Consider the following 23,645-nt stretch of genomic DNA (forward strand, 5'->3'; position numbering starts at 1 on the left):
ATCACCGGCACTGTAATTTGTGATATCTCCGCTTCTTATAATCTTGATTGGTCAAATTTTAATCACAAGACAATGTTTTGTTACGTCACTGTGTTTGTTTCAGCACTAAATCTACCATTAGTGACGTCACGCCACTGCCGTTCTGCTAGTTAACGAGTCTACCACTGACATACAATCCACATTACTGACATTGTTTACAACTGGCGCAAATGAAAAGAATGATAATGGATGATAAAAAGAATACCCCCCTCGTGTCTTGTGATATCATAATTTATCAGCACTCGTTAATAAAAGTATAAAATCCTTGGCAAGCCTCGGATTTCATATTTTTATCAACTTGTGCTGATAAATTATGATATCACAAGACACGAGGGGAGTATCCTCTATTTAACATTCAAGCACTTTTTAAGCCCCACTGTACAACTGCAAGCATTTTTCATGGTGTGAGCAAACTTTGAAAAATCGTAAACATAAGAATTAGAACAGTAATATTTACAACATTCAAGCACATTTTAAGCCCTACTCTACAACTGCAAGAATTTTTCATGGTGTAAGCAAACCTTGAAAAATCGTAAACATAAGAATTAGAACAGTAATATTTACAACATTCAAGCACTTTTTAAGCCCAACTCTTCAACTGCAAGCATTTTTCATGGTGTGAGCAAACCTTGAAAAATCGTAAACACAAGAGTTAGCACACTGAATGAGTCATTACTAAAAAACACTGAATTTTGCTCTATATTAAAAAAACACCCATAAAACCTCCCTAACAAAACTGCGCTAAAAGCTCATAAAGACTAGATGTGGTGCGGTCCAACTGTTGCGTCAGATATATCTTTGGCTTGCGTTTTGGCTCGTATAAACCATATACGTGTATTTCATGGTAGCTGAAGTCCACAACAGGGGTGGAGAAAGTACTAGCCACTTGTCAAAATCCTGTACGTCACCATAATAGTCCACAACAGGGGTACAGAAAGTACTAGCCATTTGTCAAAAACATAAACAAAATGTCCGAAAGATGATCAATGTTTTTTTACCCACTTTGATCTAGCTTTATTTTCAGGTTACTTCTTCCTCTTCATACTTGATTACTCTTATTTTACACATTATTATGTATTGGAAGGAAGGAAATGTTTTATTTAATGATGCACTCAACACATTTTATTTTACGGTTATATGGTGTTGGACATATGGTTAATGACCACACAGATATTGAGAGAGGAAACCCATGTTGCCAATGCATGGACTATTCTTTTCAATTAACAGCAAGGGATCTTTTATATGCACCATCTCACAGACAGTATAGTACATACCACAGCCTTTGTTACGCCAGTTGTGGGGCACTGGCTGGAACGAGAAATATCCCAATGGGCCCACCGAGGGGAATCGATCCAAGATCTATCTCTCGCTCATCAGGCGAGCGCTGTACCACTGAGCTACTTCCCGCCCCTTATGTATTGAAATAATTAAAAAAACAAAAACAAGTCTCAACATGTTTTGATTTCATTGAAGTCAGAACTGCCAAAATAAATAAAAGGTCTCACAGACGAGTTACAAAATTGAATTTCAAGTGAAGTTTGCATTATAACGATATTTTGTCAAGACGTAGCCCAGTGGTAATGGTCAGGTACCTGATACAGTGTAGGATCAATCCCCGGTGATGGGTCCATTGAGCTATTTCTTGTTTTAGCCAGTCCTTCACAACTGGTCTAGCAAAGGCCATGGTATGTACTATCCTGTCTGTGGGATGGTGCATATAAAAGACCCCATGCTGCCAATTGAAAAAAGCAGCCCATTGCATGGTAGAAGTATGTTTCCTGTTTCATTATCTGTGTGATGCTTAACTATATGTCCGGCGCCATATAACTATAATAAAAATGTTTTGATGGCATCATTAAATAAACCTTTTTTTTCCTTTCTTTATAACAATATTACCCTATGATTTAGGCTAGAGGAAAATCTGATTAGTAAAGTTTGGGAGGCCCTAATCTGGCCAGCAAAATGGCAATTTTTCTTGCAGAAAGTCTGATCAAGTCGCCAAGTTATTAGCAATATTGAGAAGTCTGTAATATTTTAGACCTGATCCAATTTTAAAAACAAAATCACTCAACTGCCGTCAAAACACAGACTTGTTTAGTGTCATAGCTCACTGGTCACTACTGTGTCTTCTCTCTGGCACCAGCCTGTACACTGATGATAACATGGGCCTCATTTTACGAACTGATCTTGGCACAAAAATCACTTTATAGTCCAGTCAAAATATAGTGCATACGGTGGTTAGGCACTTAAGGTGATATTAGTGCTAAGATCACTTTGTAAAATGGAGCCCCTGGGTATTATCTTAGCACTACAGTATCGTACAACTGTCGGAGGCTTTGGTGTCACTGTGACACATGACACATGTTTTACGATATTGTAGTGCTAAGAAATCTTTACAAATATGGGCCCAAAAGTTAGCAGGTTATTTACAGAAATTCATTATGTTAACATTATGTCAGTGTTTACAGAAATTCATTGTGTTAACATTATGTCAGTGTTTACAGAAATTCATTGTGTTAACATTATGTCAGTGTTTAAAGAAATTCATTGTGTTAACATTCTGTTAGTGTTTACAAAAATTCATAATGTTAACATTCTGTTAGTGTTTACAGAAATCCATTATGTTAACATTCTGTCAGTGTTACAGAAATTCATTATGTTAACATTCTGTTAGTGTTTACAGAAATTCATTATGGTAACATTCTGTCAGTGTTTACAGAAATTCATTATGGTAACATTCTGTCAGTGTTTACAAAAATTCATTATGTTAACATTCTGTCAGTGTTTACAAAAATTCATGTTAACATTCTGTCAGTGTTATAGAAATTCATTATGTTAACATTCTGTCAGTGTTTAAAGAAATTCATTATGCTAACATTCTGTCAGTGTTTAAAGAAATCTATTATGGTAACATTCTGTCAATGTTTATAGAAATCCATTATATAACATTGTGCCACTGTTTATAGAAATCCATAATATAACGTTCAGATCCATAAATTTATAAAGAAATCCATTGTGGAAACATTCTGTCAATGTTTATAGAAATTCATTCTGGTAACATTCTGTCAATTGTTATAGAAATTCATCATGTAACATTCTATCAATGTTTATTGAAATCTATCATGTAACATTCTGTCAATGTTTATTGAAATCCATCATGTAACATTCTGTCAATGTTTAATGAAAGCCATCATGTAACATTCTGTCAATGTTTAATGAAATCCATCATGTAACATTCTGTCAATGTTTATTGAAATCCATCCTGTAACATTCTGTCAATGTTTATTTGAAATCCATCCTGTTAATGTTTATTGAAATCCATCATGTAACATTCTGTCAATGTTTATTGAAATCCACTGTAATAACATCTTTGTTTCTTTCTATAAAACATATGATCTCAATTTTAATGGTGTTCGATTGTTTTTTTTAGGGTTTTCTTTTTATCCATTATAACTTGATTTATTATATATTTTTTTTAACAGATAAGCATTATCTTAAAATCTATGACTCTGTGTTTTTTGTGTTGTTCAGTCGTTTGTTTTTACATTAATCCATTCCGACAACATGCCTTCAATCTTGTCCAGTACTGAATTGATATCGGGTCTATTGTTGGCGTCAAGGGTCCAGCAGACTTTCATGATGTTGTAAGCTGCAGTCGGGATTAAGTTTTTTTGCGGCAGTCGTCTGTTATTCGTTAAGGCGCTAAACAATTTTTCCCTTATGATCTCCATTTTCTCATTGACCAGTATGGGCTTGTCACCGCGCGTGAAAGCTTCCCACATGAGCACGCCAAAACTCCACACATCTCCCTTCTTTGTGAACTTTAACACCGATAGGGCTTCTGGGGCACACCTGAAAAACACACGTTAAGATTATTTGGTCATCTTATAGTATATACAGATGAAAGTGGATTATGACAAAAACTCCAAAACTCCAAAATGTTTAATAATGGTGGTTGGGTATGGCAGGGCTTCTAGATTATGGTAGCCCCACTCCCATGGCGAGTGATATTCAATGTTGGGCTAGTAAATAACTACTATTGCCATGCCCGATGGCTAGTGACTTTTGTTTAGTCAAATGTTGCAGTTAAGTCTATTTTGTAAATAGGAATATCCTGCCCCCCCCCCCCCCCCCCCCCCCCCCCCAATGTTAGTGTTTTTAAACTCTATCTCCATCTTTTGATGACATATCTGATTATTACTATTACTTAGTAAAATTGTATTAACTTAAAGTAAAGTAGGGCTAGTGAATTTTTAATCGTGGCTAGTAAATGTTTTAAATCACTGATCCAATGGCTAGTGGATTTAAAAACAATCCTAGAAGCCCTGGGTATGGAGATTGGTCCTATGGTTAGAGCTGCATGGTGATGGTATAAACCAATGGCCACACTATATCGATGTTACAGTTTGTTTTGTTTAACAACACCTCTAGAGCACATTGATTTATTTTATCATCAGCTACTGGATGTTAAACATTTGGTAATTTTGACATATAGTCTTAGAGAGGAAACCCGCTACATTTTTTCATTAGAAGCAAGAAATATCTTTTATATGCACTATCCCACAGACAGGACAGCATATACCACGACCTTTAATATACCAATTGTGGTGCCCTGGTTGGAACGAGAAATATATACCACGTCCTTTAATATACCAATTGTGGTGCTCTAGCTGAAACAAGAAATAGCCCAGTGGGACCAGTGACGGGGATCAATCCCAGACCGACTGCGTATCATGCAAGTGCTTTACCAGTGTGCTACGTCCTGTCCAAATACACGTTTATAGAAAAATTTAGTTATCTTATACAGATGAAAGTGGATTACGAAAAAAAATCCAGATATTTTAATATTGAAGTCTGGTACTGATTTAAATATAGGGGAAAGACAAAACATCTCATCAGACAGAGCATATTATCTTGTCTAGCATGCAATGCAAAGTCGAGAGAAAGAGAGAGAGAGAGAGACAGACAGAGAGAGAGAGAGACAGAGGCAGATAGAGAGACAGACAGACAGACAGAGAGAGAGAGAGAGAGAGACAGCGAGAGTGAGAGGACAGGGAGAAAGGTGGGGCAAGAGGAAGAGTGAGAGGCGGAAGGGTTGGTAGAAGGAAGAGAGAATAAAGGGGAGAGAGGGAGAGAGGGAGAGAGAATAAGATGGGGAAGGAGGAAGGGGAAGGGAGATGTGTGAGAGAGGTGTGAGGGTTGGAGAGAAGGGGATCGAGAAAGGGAGATAGTGACACAAGAGAGAGCATGGTAGAGAGAAAGGGAGGGAGCATGTGGGAAGGAGAGAAAGCATCCATGAAAGGGGGAAAGTGTGGGGAGTGTTGGACAAAGGGAGTGTAGGAGAGACAGAAAGGGAGAGTGTGGGAGAGAAAGGGAAAGAGTGTGATAAAAGGGGAGAGTGCAGGAGACAGAGTGGGAGAGAGAGAGTGATAAAAGGGGAGAGAAAGAAAGGGAGGAAGAAAGAGAAAGGGAGAGTGCAGGAGAGAGAAAGAAAGGGAGAATCCAGTGACGTACAAATGAACAGGCAGATTTTGATTATTTCCGCGGGTGTAGTCCTTGCCCTCTCGGAGAATCACGGCGAGACCGAAGTCTGTGATTTTGGCCGTCATGTCTTTTGTTATTAGAATATTTCTCGCAGCCAAATCACGATGTACCACCTCCTTGGAATGTAGATACTGTATTCCCTACAAATACACAATATGCACATTTAATTATTTTTTAAAAAGTGAGTTTGTTTTCTTTAATGCCACCACTAGAAAACATTAATTTATTAATCATCGGCTATTGGATATCAAACATTTGGTAATTTTGACATAGTCTTAGAGAGAAAACCCGCTATATTTTTCCATTAGTAGCAAGCGATCTTTTATATATACCACCCCAGAGACAGGATAGCACATACCATGACTTTTGTTATACCAGTCATGGTGCACTGGATGGAATGAGAAATAGCCCACTGACAGGAATTGATCCTAGACTGACCTCACATCAAGCCAAAAAATTACCATTGGACTATGTCTGGGCCTGTTTAATTATTTTAAATCACTATAACAAAAAACAGAAAACCCAAACCCAACACAACCATTCCTTATTTTCAATAAACATATTATGTTCCCCATAAAATAAACAATATTTTTAGTTACTGAATTTTTTGTTACCGTAGCACACATTTTCATTTAATGATAATCTATTCCTTACAATCACAAGGCTTAAAGGTTGCATGATACCAAAGAAGAATTTTCCATTTTGAGGTGCACTGTCAAATATTTATGGAGTAAAAACAGCTGTTGGCTGTGATTGGTAGTAATATGTGACATTGATTATTTGTGCAAATACTATTATCCATTGACAATAAATAAATACACTTGTATTTGTTATACAGTTGTTATGCAGTATACACCACAGGTTGAAACTAGTGCAGGGTACCCCTAAAAATGGAACTGTGATTTTCAGCAAAAATGAGGCTTGCTTTAAAACAAATCATTAATGAAATCTCTTAAATGGTATGTGACACACACACACACACACAAACACACACACACACACACACACACCATATTCTTGCAGATAGATTAGATGTGAGATGCCACATGTTTTATTCGTGTACTGCCTGGGTGTCTTGATGTGCTGTAGTGTTTCTCTAATTTACAAAACAAATTGTGATTTTCAAAATCTAAAAGCCATGTTCTGTAAATTTGTACCAAAAATACTACAGAGTACACCCCAACCCCCCGAAATATGTCCAAAGCACTTTATAATCACTATTATAACTATTAACATGTTATTTGTAATATGTTTATTTACAAGTGCAAATACCATTAACTATTCCAAATAAATTAATATATATTATGTAGTATACTACTGAAAAATGCAAACTGTTTGCAAACCTGGGGGTTGCTAATATACACATTTTATATATATATATATATATATATATATATATATATATATATATATATATATATATATATAAATTATAAAAAAAAAAAAATCACATTATTTAATTATCTCATATGCCAAGTGCTATCCTATTTTTTGCAGGTAAATAAAATACATTGTATAATGAACCACACTTTTTGTATGTACTGCCAAAGAAGACCGATACAAAATGTTAACATTATCAGCAATAGAAACTAATTTGGTGTACTTGCATGATTGGTTTCTGTTTGCATTATGGTCTCACTACATAGATGTCATCTGCCATTGAAACCCATGTTAAACTGCCCAACTTCAAGCGAAGATTGCCCATAGAACGGGTTCTCGTTGGCACTAACAACATACACCATTGCAAACATACATTATATAAGCATTTATTTTCACTCCAAAATTGAGAACATTTCCGTCTCAGTTTTTTGCTATATGACCGCATCTGGCTGTAGTACCGGTCCGAATAGGTGGTTCATTAACCGATTCACTCCGGCTGTCACTTGCGCTATATACCCATGTCCCAAAAGGCCGATGCCCAATATTACAAAATGACATGGGCAAAATACAGCCAGAAGGCTTACCATTAAACATACATATTGTTTTAATTCTTCACCATTTCCTAGAAGTGAATATGTGACCCATAACATGTGTCCCAATTAGGAACTATAGTGGACCGTGATCAATGAACTGTCACCCGGAAGTGATCTGTGTAGTGAGACCTTAAAGTCTAGTGACCGATTTTGTCAAACTTGGTTTGAAGTCAGTTTGATAATTTGGGTCATTTACACCATGAAAAGCTATACTAGAGCCGTGTAACTTATGAACTCTAACCAATACACCAAAAGATAGATGCACCATACCATCCAATAAAACTTCATATTACATTGTTACTCCTTGGTCATCCACACAATAGATGGTCATCAAACAAGCAGCCACTATATGGTAATGTATGATCTTGTTGGTAGTTCTGATATGGGGAACATACAAAGAAGTTAATTATTAGTTAGTTCATTAAAAATATTAGTTTCCATCAATTGTTGCTATGGGCAACAATTGTTTCATAATGAAGTGTTGAAATCCTGTTTTTTTCTGTATATTTCAGCATGAAGATCCACATATTATTAATGGCAGATACAAATTCTACTTTCATAGTAGAATACTATGTTATATATTCACAATACCATCAAAACTGTGTGTCATTATGACTGTATATTCGAAAAAATTCATTATGCACAAAATCACAGAAATTAGGGTGAATTTGGATATTGACCATGTGACCTTGAATTTTGACCTTTTACAATGAGAAACTCAGTATTAGACACTCAGATCAATTTATTTATTACATGTAAAAACACTAGAATATACATTTTGACACACACACCCCTAAAAAATAAAAATAAAATAAAAATAAAAATAATAAAAATAAATAAAATTGACATGTTTGCAATATTTACCCAAATAGGGCCCCCATACACTTGGCTGAAATCCACATCGATGTAATTACCTTTTATAAGGATGCTACACTAGTACATTTTCATTTTGGCTTGCTAAACTTATATATTTTGGGATAAACAGTAATTTCATGTTTTACATTATGGTCTCACTACACAGATGTCATCTGCCATTGAAACCCATGTTAAACTGCCCAACTTCAAGCGAAGATTGCCCATAGAACGGGTTCTCGTTGGCACTAACAACATACACCATTGCAAACATACATTATATAAGCATTTATTTTCACTCCAAAATTGAGAACATTTCCATCTCAGTTTTTTGCTATATGACCGCATCTGGCTGTAGTACCGGTCCGAATAGGTGGTTCATTAACCGATTCACTCCGGCTGTCACTTGCGCTATATACCCATGTCCCAAAAGGTTGATGCACAATATTACAAAATGACATGGGCAAAATACAGCCAGAAGGCTTACCATTAAACATACATATTGTTTTAATTCTTCACCATTTCCTAGAAGTGAATATGTGACCCATAACATGTGTCCCAATTAGGAACTATAGTGGACCGTGATCAATGAACTGTCACCCGGAAGTGATCTGTGTAGTGAGACCTATGCCTCCAGTGTGTTACTTAGAAAAGCAAACCATTGAGTACCAGTATAAACAGCATGGTCACAGTATTTTTTAGAAATTGTTTTTGTCCGTTCAGCTTAGATGTGAATAAAATTTAATTGGCAAGTAGATTAACTTTTAGATGGTATATACTGATGATGATTAGATTTTGATATGAGATTGAGAATATACGAGGTGCGATCAAACCGTTCCGAGACTACGCCTCTAAAACAGCAAACACCGTGCTGGATCTAATTTTGGTTGCCGTTCCCTTCGAAGTAGCCACCTTGTGCAGCGATACACCACTCCCAGTGCTTCTGCTATGCTTGGAATGCCTCCTGGAAGTCACGTTCTTTAAGCGAGTCGAGAACCATCTGCGATTCGCGCTGGATCGCCTCCACGGTGTCACAACGGCAAGCCTTCAGATTGAACTTCATCTTGGGGAAGAGAAAGAAGTTGCTGGGAGCCAACTCCGGTGAGTAGGGTGGGTGAGAAGCGACGATCATGTTGGTCCAGGCGAAAAACTTGCGTGTTTTCAATGCTCTGTGAGGGGATGCGTTGGAGCACCCAATTGCCATCGCCAGGATCGAAATAAGCATTGTCTGGTAACCATTTACAGGTTACCACAAAAAATAGCCTGGTAACCTATAGGTTACCACAACTATATGAAAGTTAGAATTGAATTCCTGTTACTACTACTTTTAACGCGGACGTTCTGTATCGATGCGCGCAAACATTGGTATGAGAAACGAAATCCGGAAGTAAATTTATCTAGTGGGCGCTGTTTAAACGCGGACTGCCGAAATTGCTTTGCAACTGCACCATTGCGCACGAACATCGATGCAATTCCTTACGAGAAAATGAAACATGGAAGTTTGGAATGCACTGCCTGGTTTACGTTCGGAAACGAAACTACCGTTTTAAAACTTCTGTCGAGAATGAAACACCGTTCTCGACTTTTCTTACATGTGGTAACCTCCCAGTAACCTGAACGACCATTTTCGACTTATTTCGATGCCTGCATCGTGCCACAGTTGTGGTCATTTGCGCCGAATGTCCTCCCTCAGATGCCTCAGAACATTACAGTAGAACTTGGCAGTGATAGTATGACCCTGGGGGACAAATGACCCATGGTGCACAATCCCGCGAATGTTGAAGAAAACAATGACCTGCCTCGCCTTCTTCAGTCTTGGAGAGTGCAGTCTCTTTCACTGCGAAAACTGCTGTTTGGTCTCTGGGTCTCTGGGTCGTAGCCATAGACCCAACTCTCATCACCAGTGATGATCCTCGACATGAAGGTTGGGTCATCCCAGGCCTGTTGATGGAGGTCCTCGCAGACTTCGACACGGTACTGCTTTTGTTCGGGGTTCAGGAGCCTGGGTACGAAGGTGGCAGTGATGTGGTGCATGTTCAAATCAGATGTGAGGATTGCGTGAACTGTTCCAAATGACACGTTGACGATGTCAGCAACTTCCTTGATGGTGATCCGACGATCCTGACGCACAACTTGTTCAATTTCTTCTACATTTTCGGGGGTTGTGCTCGTAGAAGGTTGCCCTGACCTTTCGTCACCCTCCAGTGACATTCTACCCCTCTTAAAGTGAGAATGCCACTCAAAACACCTCGCCCTGCTCATTGCTTCATTGCCGTAGGCTTGATTAAGCATTTCGAGGGTCTCCGTTGCTGATTTCCCAGAGTTCGACACTGAATTGGATATTTGCTCTCTGCTCAATTTTCAGGTCCAAAGTGAAATTGCAAATAAGCAAGCACATGTGGTCACAAAAATGTGTGTAACACAGATCCCGATGTTGAATGCGCAACGTCATGTGGCATACTGAATAACAAAAGTCACTGCTTGCTCCTTCTGCTCCATTCCATTCAGGAACAGTCTCGGAACTTTTTGATCGCACCTCGTATGTGGCAACATTTCTGCTGGGGATTGGGGATATTTTTCAGTTTTGTTAATTTTTGTTTATTTTGTTTTTGTTTTATGTGGGGTTTTTTTTTTTTACTCGCCGTCGTGTATGTTGGAATAAACTTTTACTAGCCCTACTGTGAAAAATACTCACCATGGGCATCGAGCTACCGTATTCTACAAGCCCTGCACAGCTTATATCAGTTTTGACTTTTGTTAGTAAACATTAACATTATTGGCAATATGAATTGAATATCTTTTATCAAATGCTGAGTTTCATACAAGTTATAATGCGCATATTAGATTGTTTTAACACAAATGAGTTTGAACATTTCTCAGAAAATCATCAAATCATCATCTAACTGCAATTTGACATCTGCATTAGTGTCTTACCAATTGTAAAGTTTCACCATGGAATGAGCACTGCCGATTGCATAGAAAAATGTTAAGGCTGCAACGTTAGATATTTATGCCGATAATAGTGCTAAGATGGTTTTGTGGAACGAGGCCCTGAAGTATATTTCTCTACAGTGTACTTTCTTTAAAGAAGGGTAACTGAACGAAACACGTAACTAAGCTGAAGATACCTTTGCAACATCCCTGCACAAATGGCCAATCTGTTCATTGTCTAGGGATTGGCGACTTTTCACAAAGTCTTTCAGTGATCCACACTCCACGAACTCCATCACTAACAATGTATCAGCTGAAAACAGAAAATAAATGAGTTGCCAGTTATTATCAAATTTATGTCCCCAGTGAAAAAATTATCAATGTTCAGGTTGAATAATGTGACTGAAACATTTTATTTAGAAAGAAAGAAAGAAAGAAATGTTTTTATTTAACGATGCACTCAACACATTTTATTTACGGTTATATGGCGTCAGACATATGGTTAAGGACCACACAGATTTTGAGAGGAAACCCGCTGTCGCCACTACATGGGCTACTCTTTCTGATTAGCAGCAAGGGATCTTTTATTTGCGCTTCCCACAGGCAGGATAGCACAAACCATGGCCTTTGTTGAACCAGTTATGGATCACTGGTCGGTGCAAGTGGTTTTACACCTACCCACTGAGCCTTGCGGAGCACTCACTCACGGTTTGGAGTCAGTATCTAGATTAAAAATCCCATGCCTTGACTGGGATCCGAACCCAGTACCTACCAGCCTGTAGACCGATGGCCTAACCACGACGCCACCAAGACCGGTCATTTTATTTAGATGCACACATCAAATTATAGTTGTATTTGCAACTAAATAATTCGAGCCCTAAAGTTATAATTTGTATGAATGCATACATGTATATATTTGAAACATATTCTGTTATATTTAAATCATATTTGTTCCAATATTACCATATTTTCATGGATGCTTACATTTGAAATATATCCTTTTCATTTTATGATATTTTCATGAATTTTTTCATGAATTCATACATTTGAAACATTCCTTCCACTTTTATGATATTTTCATGCATGCTTACATTTGAAAAATATTTCTTCCAGTGTTACATCTTTTTATGAATGCTTATACAGTCAAATCCACTTAATTGGATGTCGGATTATTGTATATTTCGGATATCTGAATACGTTTGTCCTGCACGGAACCATTTGCCATTATGACAATACAAAATCCAACGGTTAATTGGATGTGTTTTTAAACGTGTTTTCGGATATTTGAATATAAAATTATCCTTGCCGAATGGCAATTGCATGTAAAACATAGGAAAGTTTGTGTTACTTGATGTGTTTTTGTAAAATTTATGATCGTACGTAATACCATACTATCGTACATGCAGAAATGAATATTTTAATTTTATTTAATTTCATTGTTAAAAAAAAGAAAAAAAACTTACAACAAACTTGTTTTCTTGTTTCTTAAATTATTTCGGATGACTCGTTATTAATCAATACATTTCCTAATTACATCGTAATTAATCCATGAACTCTGAGATTCATCTCAAATGTGACCCAATGGCCGAGACAATGCAGGACAATCAAGAATCAAAGTCGGTCATTCCCACCTTGTTGGCGGCCACGTGCGTTTCGTAAGCAGGCATCCCTTAATCTCATGTCAGCCACTTTTGAAGCAGTGTATGTTTAATCCATAAATAAACACTTGTCAGATATTTTTCTCTATTAAATGTCGGCGACAGTAACAAACAAAAGCCGTTGACTACTAGAGTTATTTTTAGCGGGATCTTTTGATCACATGATTTTTCCTCTGCAGCTCACAATGTGAGGCCCCATTTGGGGTGACTGATTATGGTGATTACTGTTTAAATCGTTAAATGCCGACAAAAGGTAACTTGTAGGAGATTTTCTTAGCAAGTTGGATTAATCATCTTTTGGCTATAAATATTGACAAGAACTTTTTTTTCTTCACAATGTCAACATGGCAAATAAACAGAAACGAAACGATTTATCTTTGGCTCAGAAATATGACGCGGTGCAATTGCTAATTAAAAAAACTCCACAGGCAGAGGTTGCAAAGAAACTTGGATGTTCACAACCACAAGTTTCACGGATATCCAACATGCGTGACGAGATATGTGCCCAGTATCTCGCCAATGCTAACCCAGAACGAAAAAGACAGAGAACGGGAAAAGCAGCCAATGTGGAGAAGGCTTTATCAGAATGGTTTTCCGTCGCCAGACAAAAAGACATTCCAATATCGCGCCCAATATTAGCGTTTGTTTTTGTGTTTTTCCTTCTGTTACATTGAATAACGGCCTTTCACTTATTTGACTTTGGCCAGTCTAGTTTACCTGTCAAATCAGTGTTACAAATGCACACAGATAATAGTCAGATAGACGTCCTGGTAAAATACAGAACATGGAAATGACTACTTATTCAAGATTATATTGGGTGGTGGGGGTGGGGTCTTGTTGCATTTGATTTACAAATGTACAAAGAAGTTAATAACGGCCGTTTAATTATCAAGAAGTTAATAACGGCCTTTTAATTATTTGACTGTGGCCAGTCTAATTGAGCTTCCGGTGGTTTTATCTGGGTCATTAGATGTTTAGTCACTTCTACTTCTAGGCGTACAAACAGCATTAACTGTTGCCTCTTGTATTTATCAAGTTTATAGACAAACTTGATAATGATAACAGAGTCACAATATGGAACTTGGAATTGGTATTTTATTAACACAAAATACTTACCGGTTTCTGACGAAAATTCCACATGTCATGAGGCCCAAATTGAGAGAATCGTCATTAGGGTTTGCATAAATCAACAAGAGGTCTTAATTGGGTATATCGTATGTTGAAACTGTATCTTCGGTTTATTGAATATGCCGCTTATTTGAATATATTTTTGTTGCACGAGGCACATCCAAATAAGCGGATTTGACTGTATTTGAAACCTATTCTTTTCAGTTTTAAATTATTTTCATGCATGCTCATGATGTCTAAAACATACCCTGTAAAACTTTGTAATATGTTTATGAATGTTTATAAATATGAAACTATTCCTTCCAATTTTACGATATTTTCAGGAATACCTATGTGCAGGGATGAATATATTGCTGGAACAAAAAAGCTTACTGCGGTCGGGCTCCAGGAACTGCCAAAAACTGCATTCATTGCTAACAAATCTAAACTGGTTATAACTTATAATATAAGGCACACATCATAAACTTGAAACCGTGAAAACATGCAAATGAACCTTGTGTGGTCAACAGTATTGAACATCATGTTTTTTGTTTTTTTAGATGAAATGGAAAAGTGCGTTTACGCGTTTCCGTATAGCGCTCACATCCCTGCATGTGTGAAACATATCTTCCTTGTTTTACAGTATCTTTAAGAACACTTACGTCTGAAACATATTCCTTCCAATTTGACGATATTTTCATGTGCTAATTTTTGTAGCACTGTGATTTCCTTCAAGAATTCCATTTTTGTCTGTTTGTCCATCTTGAGCATCTTTTTCACAGCAACAATCTTGTAGCTGGCGTCTGTAACATCAGCAGAATTCCCTCCACATGCTGCTGAAGGCGAGGTTTCGTACAGCTTGTATTTGGTAACTTCTCCATAAAATCCCTGAAATTAAACAAGGAGTCCATAGAATTAGATGTCTTGCTTACCACAGGCCTTTGGATTTCACGGTAACGATCATTACCGTGTCGTAGGGTCTTCACGAGGACGGGTAGAGTCTAGTAAAACTAGAGTCTGTTCATAGGACTCAAGTACCCGTGCAAGGAAGAGCACTCTCACTTAATGATATTTTGTACGTCATTTTGCCACATACTTGCCACCGGATACATTACAGGGCTATGAGACAAATAGGAAAAACAAAAGTCGAATGTGTAGAATGTGTAGAATGTGTAGAATGCAATACAATAGCATGATTTGGCATCAATGTTCAGCGCTGGAATTAAGATGCACAATGCTATTTTATTTATTCCTTAAGTTTCATCATCATCTATTATAAGTGTCGGGTACTCGGGTCCGGGTCCGGTTTTACCCTCAAGAGGCTCTACTGTGTCGGTAAAATCACTGAACCGAAATTTTATTTCCCATGATTATTATATCGAGTATGATTATTCAAATGAAAAGAATATACATATAATATATATTTTAAAAACTTATGTGAGTGTGTTTGACATTATCATGAGACCCCGAATCGGATTGTTGTGTTAACCAAACTTCTCAGTATTGCAGTTCAGATAAACCCAAATCCAATCTTCCCACACACGCTGAGATCAAACACATTACACATTTGAATCAAAATCATTGGAACTAATTATTTGTAGTGTAGGCCTATCTCTTAAATAAAGGGGTCAAGAAATAGTATTTAAATTCAAATATAATTTTGTAGAAAATATTTAACCTTCTGACTACTGTCACTGAAGTCGACAAAAGTGGATGGCATGCATGTGCTTGAGTACTGAAGGTGGCAATCGAATTGGCCACACTATTTTCTGTGGTTTCATTATGGGAGGAAATGATGTAGACCTAAACTATTATTTTTATTTATCTGTCAAAATCACAACAGCATGCATGTAATGGTGAGGGTGGGTCGAAAATCAACTTTATATTGACTTTAAAAACGAGTCTCTTTGCACAAGATTTTGCGATAATTTAAATCAATGGTATTAAAAATGAGTTCCAATATGACTTGTTTTCATGGAACCTAAAAACAGTTTCTGATGGGTTCCTATGATCACAAGGCATGGAACCGAAAAAGTGAGTCCCATGAAATTTGAAATCCTATGGCCTGTTACCATAAACCGTTTTGGTGCCCTTAATGACCATCCATAGGTGCAACTACAAACCAAGTTTCAATAATCTAGGACTTACAGTTTGTGAGAAATAGATTTAAAAGTGAAATTTTAATTCCAAGTTGATACAATCACCACTGCCCTTGCAACCATTGTAAAGGCAAGACAATGAAGAGAAAAAGAAAGGAATGTTTGTTCAAGAGTTTTGAAAAGCAGGAGGTTAATTACTGTCAGTTTTGAAAAGCAGGAGGTTAATTACTGTCAGTTTTGAAAAGCAGGAGGTTAATTACTGTCAGTTTTGAAAAGCAGGAGGTTAATTACTGTCAGTTTTGAAAAGCAGGAGGTTAATTACTGCCAGTTTTGAAAAGCAGGAGGTTAATTACTGTCAGTTTTTCATGAAAGGTCAAGAATATGAAGAGTATTTTGAGAATTAAAATCAGGAACTGTAGAAAAATCGGGATAATTTTTTAAGAACATTTAAGCCCATTTTATGTTATCATTTTCTTCTGTTCGTTCACTCATGACTGTCGAGTCATAAATAGGTTGCTTTTCCAAACTAAATGAGTCTACCCGATGAGCACTCAACCGACTAAGCTTTGGTCATCAACGGTCAAGGACAGGAACACTATTTTTAAAACTAAAATCAGGAAATGCAGAAAACGTTGTACCAAGATTGCTTATTCTGCATTCATTAAAGTTGTGAATATTGTATTTCCCAGTTCAGTTGTGAAGAGCGTTCATTTGGCAAAATAACCCGTGAACACAACTTGTGAACTGGGTAGGATTTTCTGTCTCAATCTTCACAACACGTAAAAAAAATGGCGGAACAAACAAATAATTTGTGTGAGATTGGAGTGAAAGTGCAGATTATCTATAAATCATTTCAATGCTCTCCACTTGGTGAAGTCGTGGTCACAATTTGGAACTTGTGAAATCATATTCACTAACACCAAATGAACGCTGCATTATGTCAAAGGATACTTGTGATGTAATTTATATATATATTTATCCTATAACTTACCCATGATATCCATGTCATAAACCCATATGATAATTTAAAGTGTATTAACCAGTGTAATAATGGTATGCAAATTTAAAGGAATATGCAAATTTGCAATGTCTTTAGGTAATAATGTGTCAATGGTTCATTTGTTTACCAGCCAACAAGACCTGTATACCTGAGCATAACGTTTTCATAAGGTTTAGTTAAAATGTGTGATGTCAAACTAATTTGTGCTAATCGTGATGATGTCATATTACCTATGGAGGCAACTTCAACATTGTGATTTACTAAAAATTGCATTAAAATGTTATTTCAGAAGTGTTATAGGATAATTAGAATTCGCTACTCATGTTTTTTAATATGTAAACTATCAATTTTGTCTAGTTAATCGGTATTTGTCTTGTCAGAGCCTCGACAAATACCGATTAACTAGACTAGGTTGATATTTTCCATATTAAGATACACTCGTGACGAATCCTCTATGTATCAACTGGGGCAAGAGACAGAAGTAAAATGCAGTGAGTTTTATACAATAATTATACTGCCATTATAAAACTGATTGCACTAGAAAATGTTTCCAGGACTTGCCCTTTTGTAGACAGATTTTCTGACAGTCATCTCAAGAAAATCAATCCACGGAGCTCGCTAAATCTCTCTTGAATGACTGATCTTCTTGAGACGAGTGTCAAAAATGCCATGTACAAAAGGATTCGTCTGGTAAACTATTATTCTCCCATCACTGGCTATGCAAGACAGACCCATTCCATGATGTCACCCAATATCAAATAAGTCTGTCTTGTATAGGCTATGATGTCATTGCATTTAACATAGGGAGTATTACGTTGCTCGTAACATATTGATGTGAGTTGGTGAATTTTAAATCAATATTTTGTGATTAAAACCTTCATTATAAAAGCTGTCTTGTTCATTTGTAGTGTTAAATTTTATTTAACACATGAAACAGATGCTGCATTTATGATAGTATAGTTTATTTATGATAAAATGGTCGAATAAAGAAGTTACTTTTTCAGCCATCTTTGTTTGTTCGTGTAAAATAATGGTTTATTTATCGCATGGATGAGAGAAAAAGACTTCATCATATGTGGTCATGTGGGACAGAAAAAGTACAACCTAGGTGGTCGAAATTTCCACCACCTCTGGTGTACTTGTTCTATCCCACATGACCGCATAGGATGAAGTCTATTAATCTGTGGCTATTTCTCGCTCCAGCCAGTGCACCACGACTGGTACATCAAAGGCTGTGGTATGTGCTATCCTGTCTATGGGATGGTGCATATAAAAGATCACTTGCTGCTAATCGAAAAGAGTAGCCCATGAAGTGGTGACAGCGCGTTTCCTCCTTCAATATCTGTGTGGTCCTTAACCATATGTCTGACATCATATACCCGTAAATAAAATGTGTTGAGTGTGTCGTTAAATAAAACACTTCCTTCCTTTCCATTAATCTGTGAGCAGTGCAACATGAGTGATAATGATGTTGTCTCACCTTCCCAAGAAAGGCATTTTCCACAGGCCTCAGTCTGTTGAAGTCAATAAACTCATAAGTGATAGGGCACTGGGCTCTCTGTGAGGGATTCGCATCATCGGGCTGAACATTCAGACGTAACACCGCATCCCAGTCAGTTGTCTCATCCTCGTCAATCTGTCGCACCTCATCGCACACTAAAATAATCAGTTTTCAAACAGTACGTTAAACTGGCAATACTGTGAATATTTTAATCTGTCGCACCTCATCGCACACTAAAATAATCAGTTTTCAAACAGAAAGTTAAATTTTAATCTGTCGCACCTCATCGCACACTAAAATAATCAGTTTTCAAACAGAAAGTTAAACTGGCAATACTGTGAATATTTTAATCTGTCGCACCTCATCGCACACTAAAATAATCAGTTTTCAAACAGAAAGTTAAACTGGCAATACTGTGAATATTTTAATCTGTCGCACCTCATCGCACACTAAAATAATCAGTTTTCAAACAGTAAGTTAAATTGGCAATACTGTGAATATTTTAATCTGTCACACCTCATTGCACGCTAAAATAATCAGTTTTCAAACAGTAAGTTAAATTGGCAATACTATGAATATTTTAATCTGTTGCACCTCATCGCACATTGTAATAAACAGTTGTCAAACATTAAGTTAAATTAGCAATACTGTGAATATTTTAATCTGTCGCACCTCATTGCACATTGTAATAAACAGTTGTCAAACAGTAAGTTAAATTGGCAATACTGTGAATATTTTAATCTGTCGCACCTCATTGCACATTGTAATAAACAGTTGTCAAACAGTAAGTTAAACTGGCAATACTATAAATATTTTAATCTGTTGCACCTCATCGCACATTGTAATAAACAGTTTTCAAACAGTAAGTTAAACTGGCAATACTGTGAATATTTTAATCTGTCGCACCTCATCGCACATTGTAATAAACAGTTTTCAAACAGTAAGTTAAATTGGCAATACTATGAATATTTTAATCTGTTGCACCTCATCGCACATTGTAATAAACAGTTGTCAAACATTAAGTTAAATTAGCAATACTGTGAATATTTTAATCTGTCGCACCTCATTGCACATTGTAATAAACAGTTGTCAAACAGTAAGTTAAATTGGCAATACTGTGAATATTTTAATCTGTCGCACCTCATTGCACATTGTAATAAACAGTTGTCAAACAGTAAGTTAAACTGGCAATACTGTGAATATTTTAATCTGTTGCACCTCATCGCACATTGTAATAAACAGTTGTCAAACAGTAAGTTAAACTGGCAATACTATAAATATTTTAATCTGTTGCACCTCATCACACATTGTAATAAACAGTTTTCAAACAGTAAGTTAAACTGGCAATACTGTGAATATTTTAATCTGTCGCACCTCATCGCACATTGTAATAAACAGTTTTCAAACTATTTGAAACTATTTATAACACATAATATTTGCCAGAAAGTCATAGTATTTGATGCAATTTATAACTTAAGCAAGATGTACATGTGTAATATGTAAATTACTGTATTTAAAAAGCTAAAATAGCCCAAAATATTTCACTCTTTCTACTAACTAAGGTCAGTGCATTTAAGTGTTATATTGTGACCCAAATATATACTGTGATACGCATTGGATTGCGACCAACCTGTATCATTACATCTGTAATATTTACGTCACATTTTATGCAGAACCATATGGAAAATAAAATAAATGTTGTTTATTACCCCAGCGGTCATTCATAACAGGGAAAACATTTTTCATACAAATAAAGCTACAGCTTGTGACAACTGAAAATTATTTCTCTCGGGACATAAATTTGATAATAACTGGTAACTTGTTTATTATCCTCAATTTATTCATAATTACTTGACAGGACGAAGCGAGCAATCTCCTGAATGTCTGGCCGATCAGTAACATTCGTGGTCCAGCACTTCTGCATGAACTGCCAAATCTGGGTTTTAATGGCTTCCAGACTGTCATCAGAGTTGTCTCCCATGCCTATGCCACTGGAGTCGTGCTGCTCGTCCAGTGATTTCCTCTGACTGGAGTTCACGTTAGGCTGGTTCTTATCCCCATTTACTGGACAGGTCTCTGACTGTGCCGCTCCTTCAGTCTGTGTCACATTCTTGGCCGGACATCCACTGCAGTCACGACTCTTGAAGTGAAGCCCTTTGGGACAAGAAGGCCGTGTGCCAGCAGATATCAAATCCTGAAGCTGAAATAACAAGCATTCTGAAAGTTAAACACTACTAGAGCACACTGATTTATTAATCATCGGCTACTGGGTGTCAAACATTTGTTAATCTTTAGCTAGGGCTCTTTTATATACACTATCCCATAGACAGGATAGCACATACCACAGCTTGTGATATACCAGCTGTGTTGCATTGGCTGGAGCAAGAAATAGCCCAATAGCCTTACCGCCGGGGATCAATCCCAAACCGACATGCATCAAGCGAGTGCTGTACCACTGGGCTACATCCCCCCCACCCCATTCTGAGAGTACTACTAAAGAAATACATGTCCCATACCAGGCCCAACAAATTTTCATACCTCCTAAATTCAAGGGCCATAACTCTGTGGAAAAATCTGTAAATCACCATGAATGTTGAACCTGATCTTTAATAGTACACGATAAAGCTATATACAAAATGTCATCTCAATATCTTCAGGCATTACCAAAAAACGTCCGGAAAACTAATTTTCATATCTTCTAAGTTCAAGGGTCATAACTCTGTGAAAAACGGGTAAATTGTCTTGAAAGTCAAACTTCATCTGTAATAGTACATGATAAAGCTATACACAAAATGTTAGCTCAATATCTCAAGGCATTGCGAAAACAATATCTGGAAAACTATATGTGGGACTTATTGTCCCCTCCGGTTGAATCGGTAGGGGACTAATAAAATGAATGTAGAATATTTAATGGCTAATTTTTACATCCTGGCAGAGTACAGGGTCCAGATTGACGGCCTTGGTGGTGTAGTGGTAAAGCCATTTGTCTTAAGGCTGGTAGGTACTGGGTTTGCATCCCAGTTCTGACTCTCACCCAGAGTGAGTTTAACAACTCAATGGGTAGGTGTAAGCCCACTACACTGACTTCTCTCTCACTAACAGCTAACCCACTGTTCTGGACAGACAGCCCAGATAGTCGAGGTGTGCCCAGGACAGTATGCTTGAACCTTAATTGGATATAAAACACAAAAATAAGTACAAGCAATAACAATTAAACAGTCAAGCTCATGGAATATTATTAATACTTAGTATGAAAGTAAACTACATACACATTAAATGATTAACAATGCCCATGGGTCTAAACAGTCACCGGAGTAAATTGTTGACTATACCTACCAGACTCATAGAAGGAAGGAAGGAAATGTTTTTTTACGGTTATATGGCATTGGACATATGGTTAAAGACCACACAGATATTGACAGAAGGAAATGTTTTATTTAACAACGCACTCAACACATTTTATTTACGGTTATATGGCGTCAGACACAGATATTGATAGAGCAAACCCGCTGTCGTCATTTCATGGGCTACTCTTTTCGATTAGCAGCAAGGGATCTTTTATATGCACCATCCCACAGAGAGGACAGCAGATACCACGGCCCTTGTATACACCAGCTGTGGAGCACTGGCTGGAATGAGAAATAGCCCAATGGGACCACCGACGGGGATCGATCCTAGACCAACCGCGCATCAAGCGAATGTTTTACCACTGGGCTACGTCACACTCCTACCAGACTCATTGAGTGCAGGACACAAATTTACTGGGAGTGGGGGGTAATTAGAATAGCCAAATTGATGCTTTTTTCCATGTCATAATGGTCTAGTAGTTGTAAAGAAATTACAGTTTAAAGGTATTTCTCTATACAAATCCAGTAAATATTACCCCTCCCAAGGCACATACTATTTGGTTATAGCATTTCTCGAAGTAGAGATTAAAAATAATAACAATAAATTGATTTAATTTTCTCCTTTTGGGCTATATCCCTGAAACACCTAGGGTAATGCCGTTTTATTGAGAATTAAATTGTTTAATTACGGGCAAGTGAGATCGTGTCCCATCATTTGTCCGACGATCATATTCCACTTACCCCGGGCGTTGGGCAATGGTATTTTGTAATCCCTGGTGCGGGCAAGATGCTACATCCCTTGACGACTTGTCATGCGGGGATATTCACCTCCAGTCCGTTGCACAGGGAACACCTTTTTTTATGCTATGGAATTGACTACAAGTTATTTATTTCTGAGACGATTGTTTTCTAAATTGAAAACAAAAAGAATATTTTTTGGTAATTTCCAAAATACTTTTAATTTTTTTCTTACGTCAAACAAAACTGAATTTATTTATAAAAAGAAACCCATTTTTGTAGGAGGATGGGACGGACTACAGCTGGTCACCTACATGTATGTCTAGCTGATTCTACTCTTGTGTAGTTTTGTTTCTCACCTTCTGTGGACTTTTGGGTTTAATGTCCGCCAAAGGCCTCTGACCGTGGGACAGTAGTTCCCACCACAACATGGCGAATGCATAGATGTCCGATGCTATTGTTTGTCTGCGCAGGTCAGAGTACAACTCCACTGCAATCCACGGCAATCTGCAACATGCGAATGTCAACAAGTTAGTATCCTGGGCCCCTATTTTCAAAGCTATCTTAGCACTATGATATCATAAAACCGTCGTAGGCTATGGTGCTGCAACAGTTTTATGATATCGTAGCGCCAAGATAGCTTTGGAAATCTTTAATCTGGGTTCATGTTTTCAAAGCTATCTTAGCACTACGATATCGTAAAACCGCCGTAGGCTATGGTGCTGCAATAGTTTTATGATATCGTAGCGCCAAGATAGCCTGGGTTCATATTTTCAAAGCTATCTTAGTACTACGATATCGTAAAACCGTGGGCTATGGTGCTGCAACAGTTTTATGATATCGTAGTGCCAAGACA

The 23,645-nt window shown here is 37.2% G+C and overlaps 1 protein-coding gene across 4 annotated transcripts in view; it reads right to left on the reverse strand.

Annotated features, from left to right (window-relative positions):
* Nucleotides 1-3,467: 3,467 nt before the first annotated feature.
* Nucleotides 3,468-23,645, reverse strand: part of LOC121384553 (tyrosine-protein kinase JAK2-like) — a 50,413-nt gene continuing 30,235 nt past the window's right edge. For all 4 annotated transcript variants that reach the window (XM_041515018.1, XM_041515025.1, XM_041515008.1 and 1 more), the window contains 7 exons: nt 23,149-23,296; nt 20,556-20,904; nt 18,684-18,859; nt 14,767-14,992; nt 11,537-11,652; nt 5,554-5,723; nt 3,468-3,891 (listed from right to left, as the gene is read on the reverse strand). In XM_041515018.1, the coding sequence (XP_041370952.1) occupies nt 3,567-3,891; nt 5,554-5,723; nt 11,537-11,652; nt 14,767-14,992; nt 18,684-18,859; nt 20,556-20,904; nt 23,149-23,296 (1,510 nt within the window). In that variant the 3' untranslated portion in view covers nt 3,468-3,566. The remainder of the gene's footprint in view (nt 3,892-5,553; nt 5,724-11,536; nt 11,653-14,766; nt 14,993-18,683; nt 18,860-20,555; nt 20,905-23,148; nt 23,297-23,645) is intronic.

Source organism: Gigantopelta aegis, chromosome 2 (genome assembly GCF_016097555.1).
Source record: "Gigantopelta aegis isolate Gae_Host chromosome 2, Gae_host_genome, whole genome shotgun sequence".
NCBI lineage: Eukaryota > Metazoa > Mollusca > Gastropoda > Neomphalida > Peltospiridae > Gigantopelta > Gigantopelta aegis.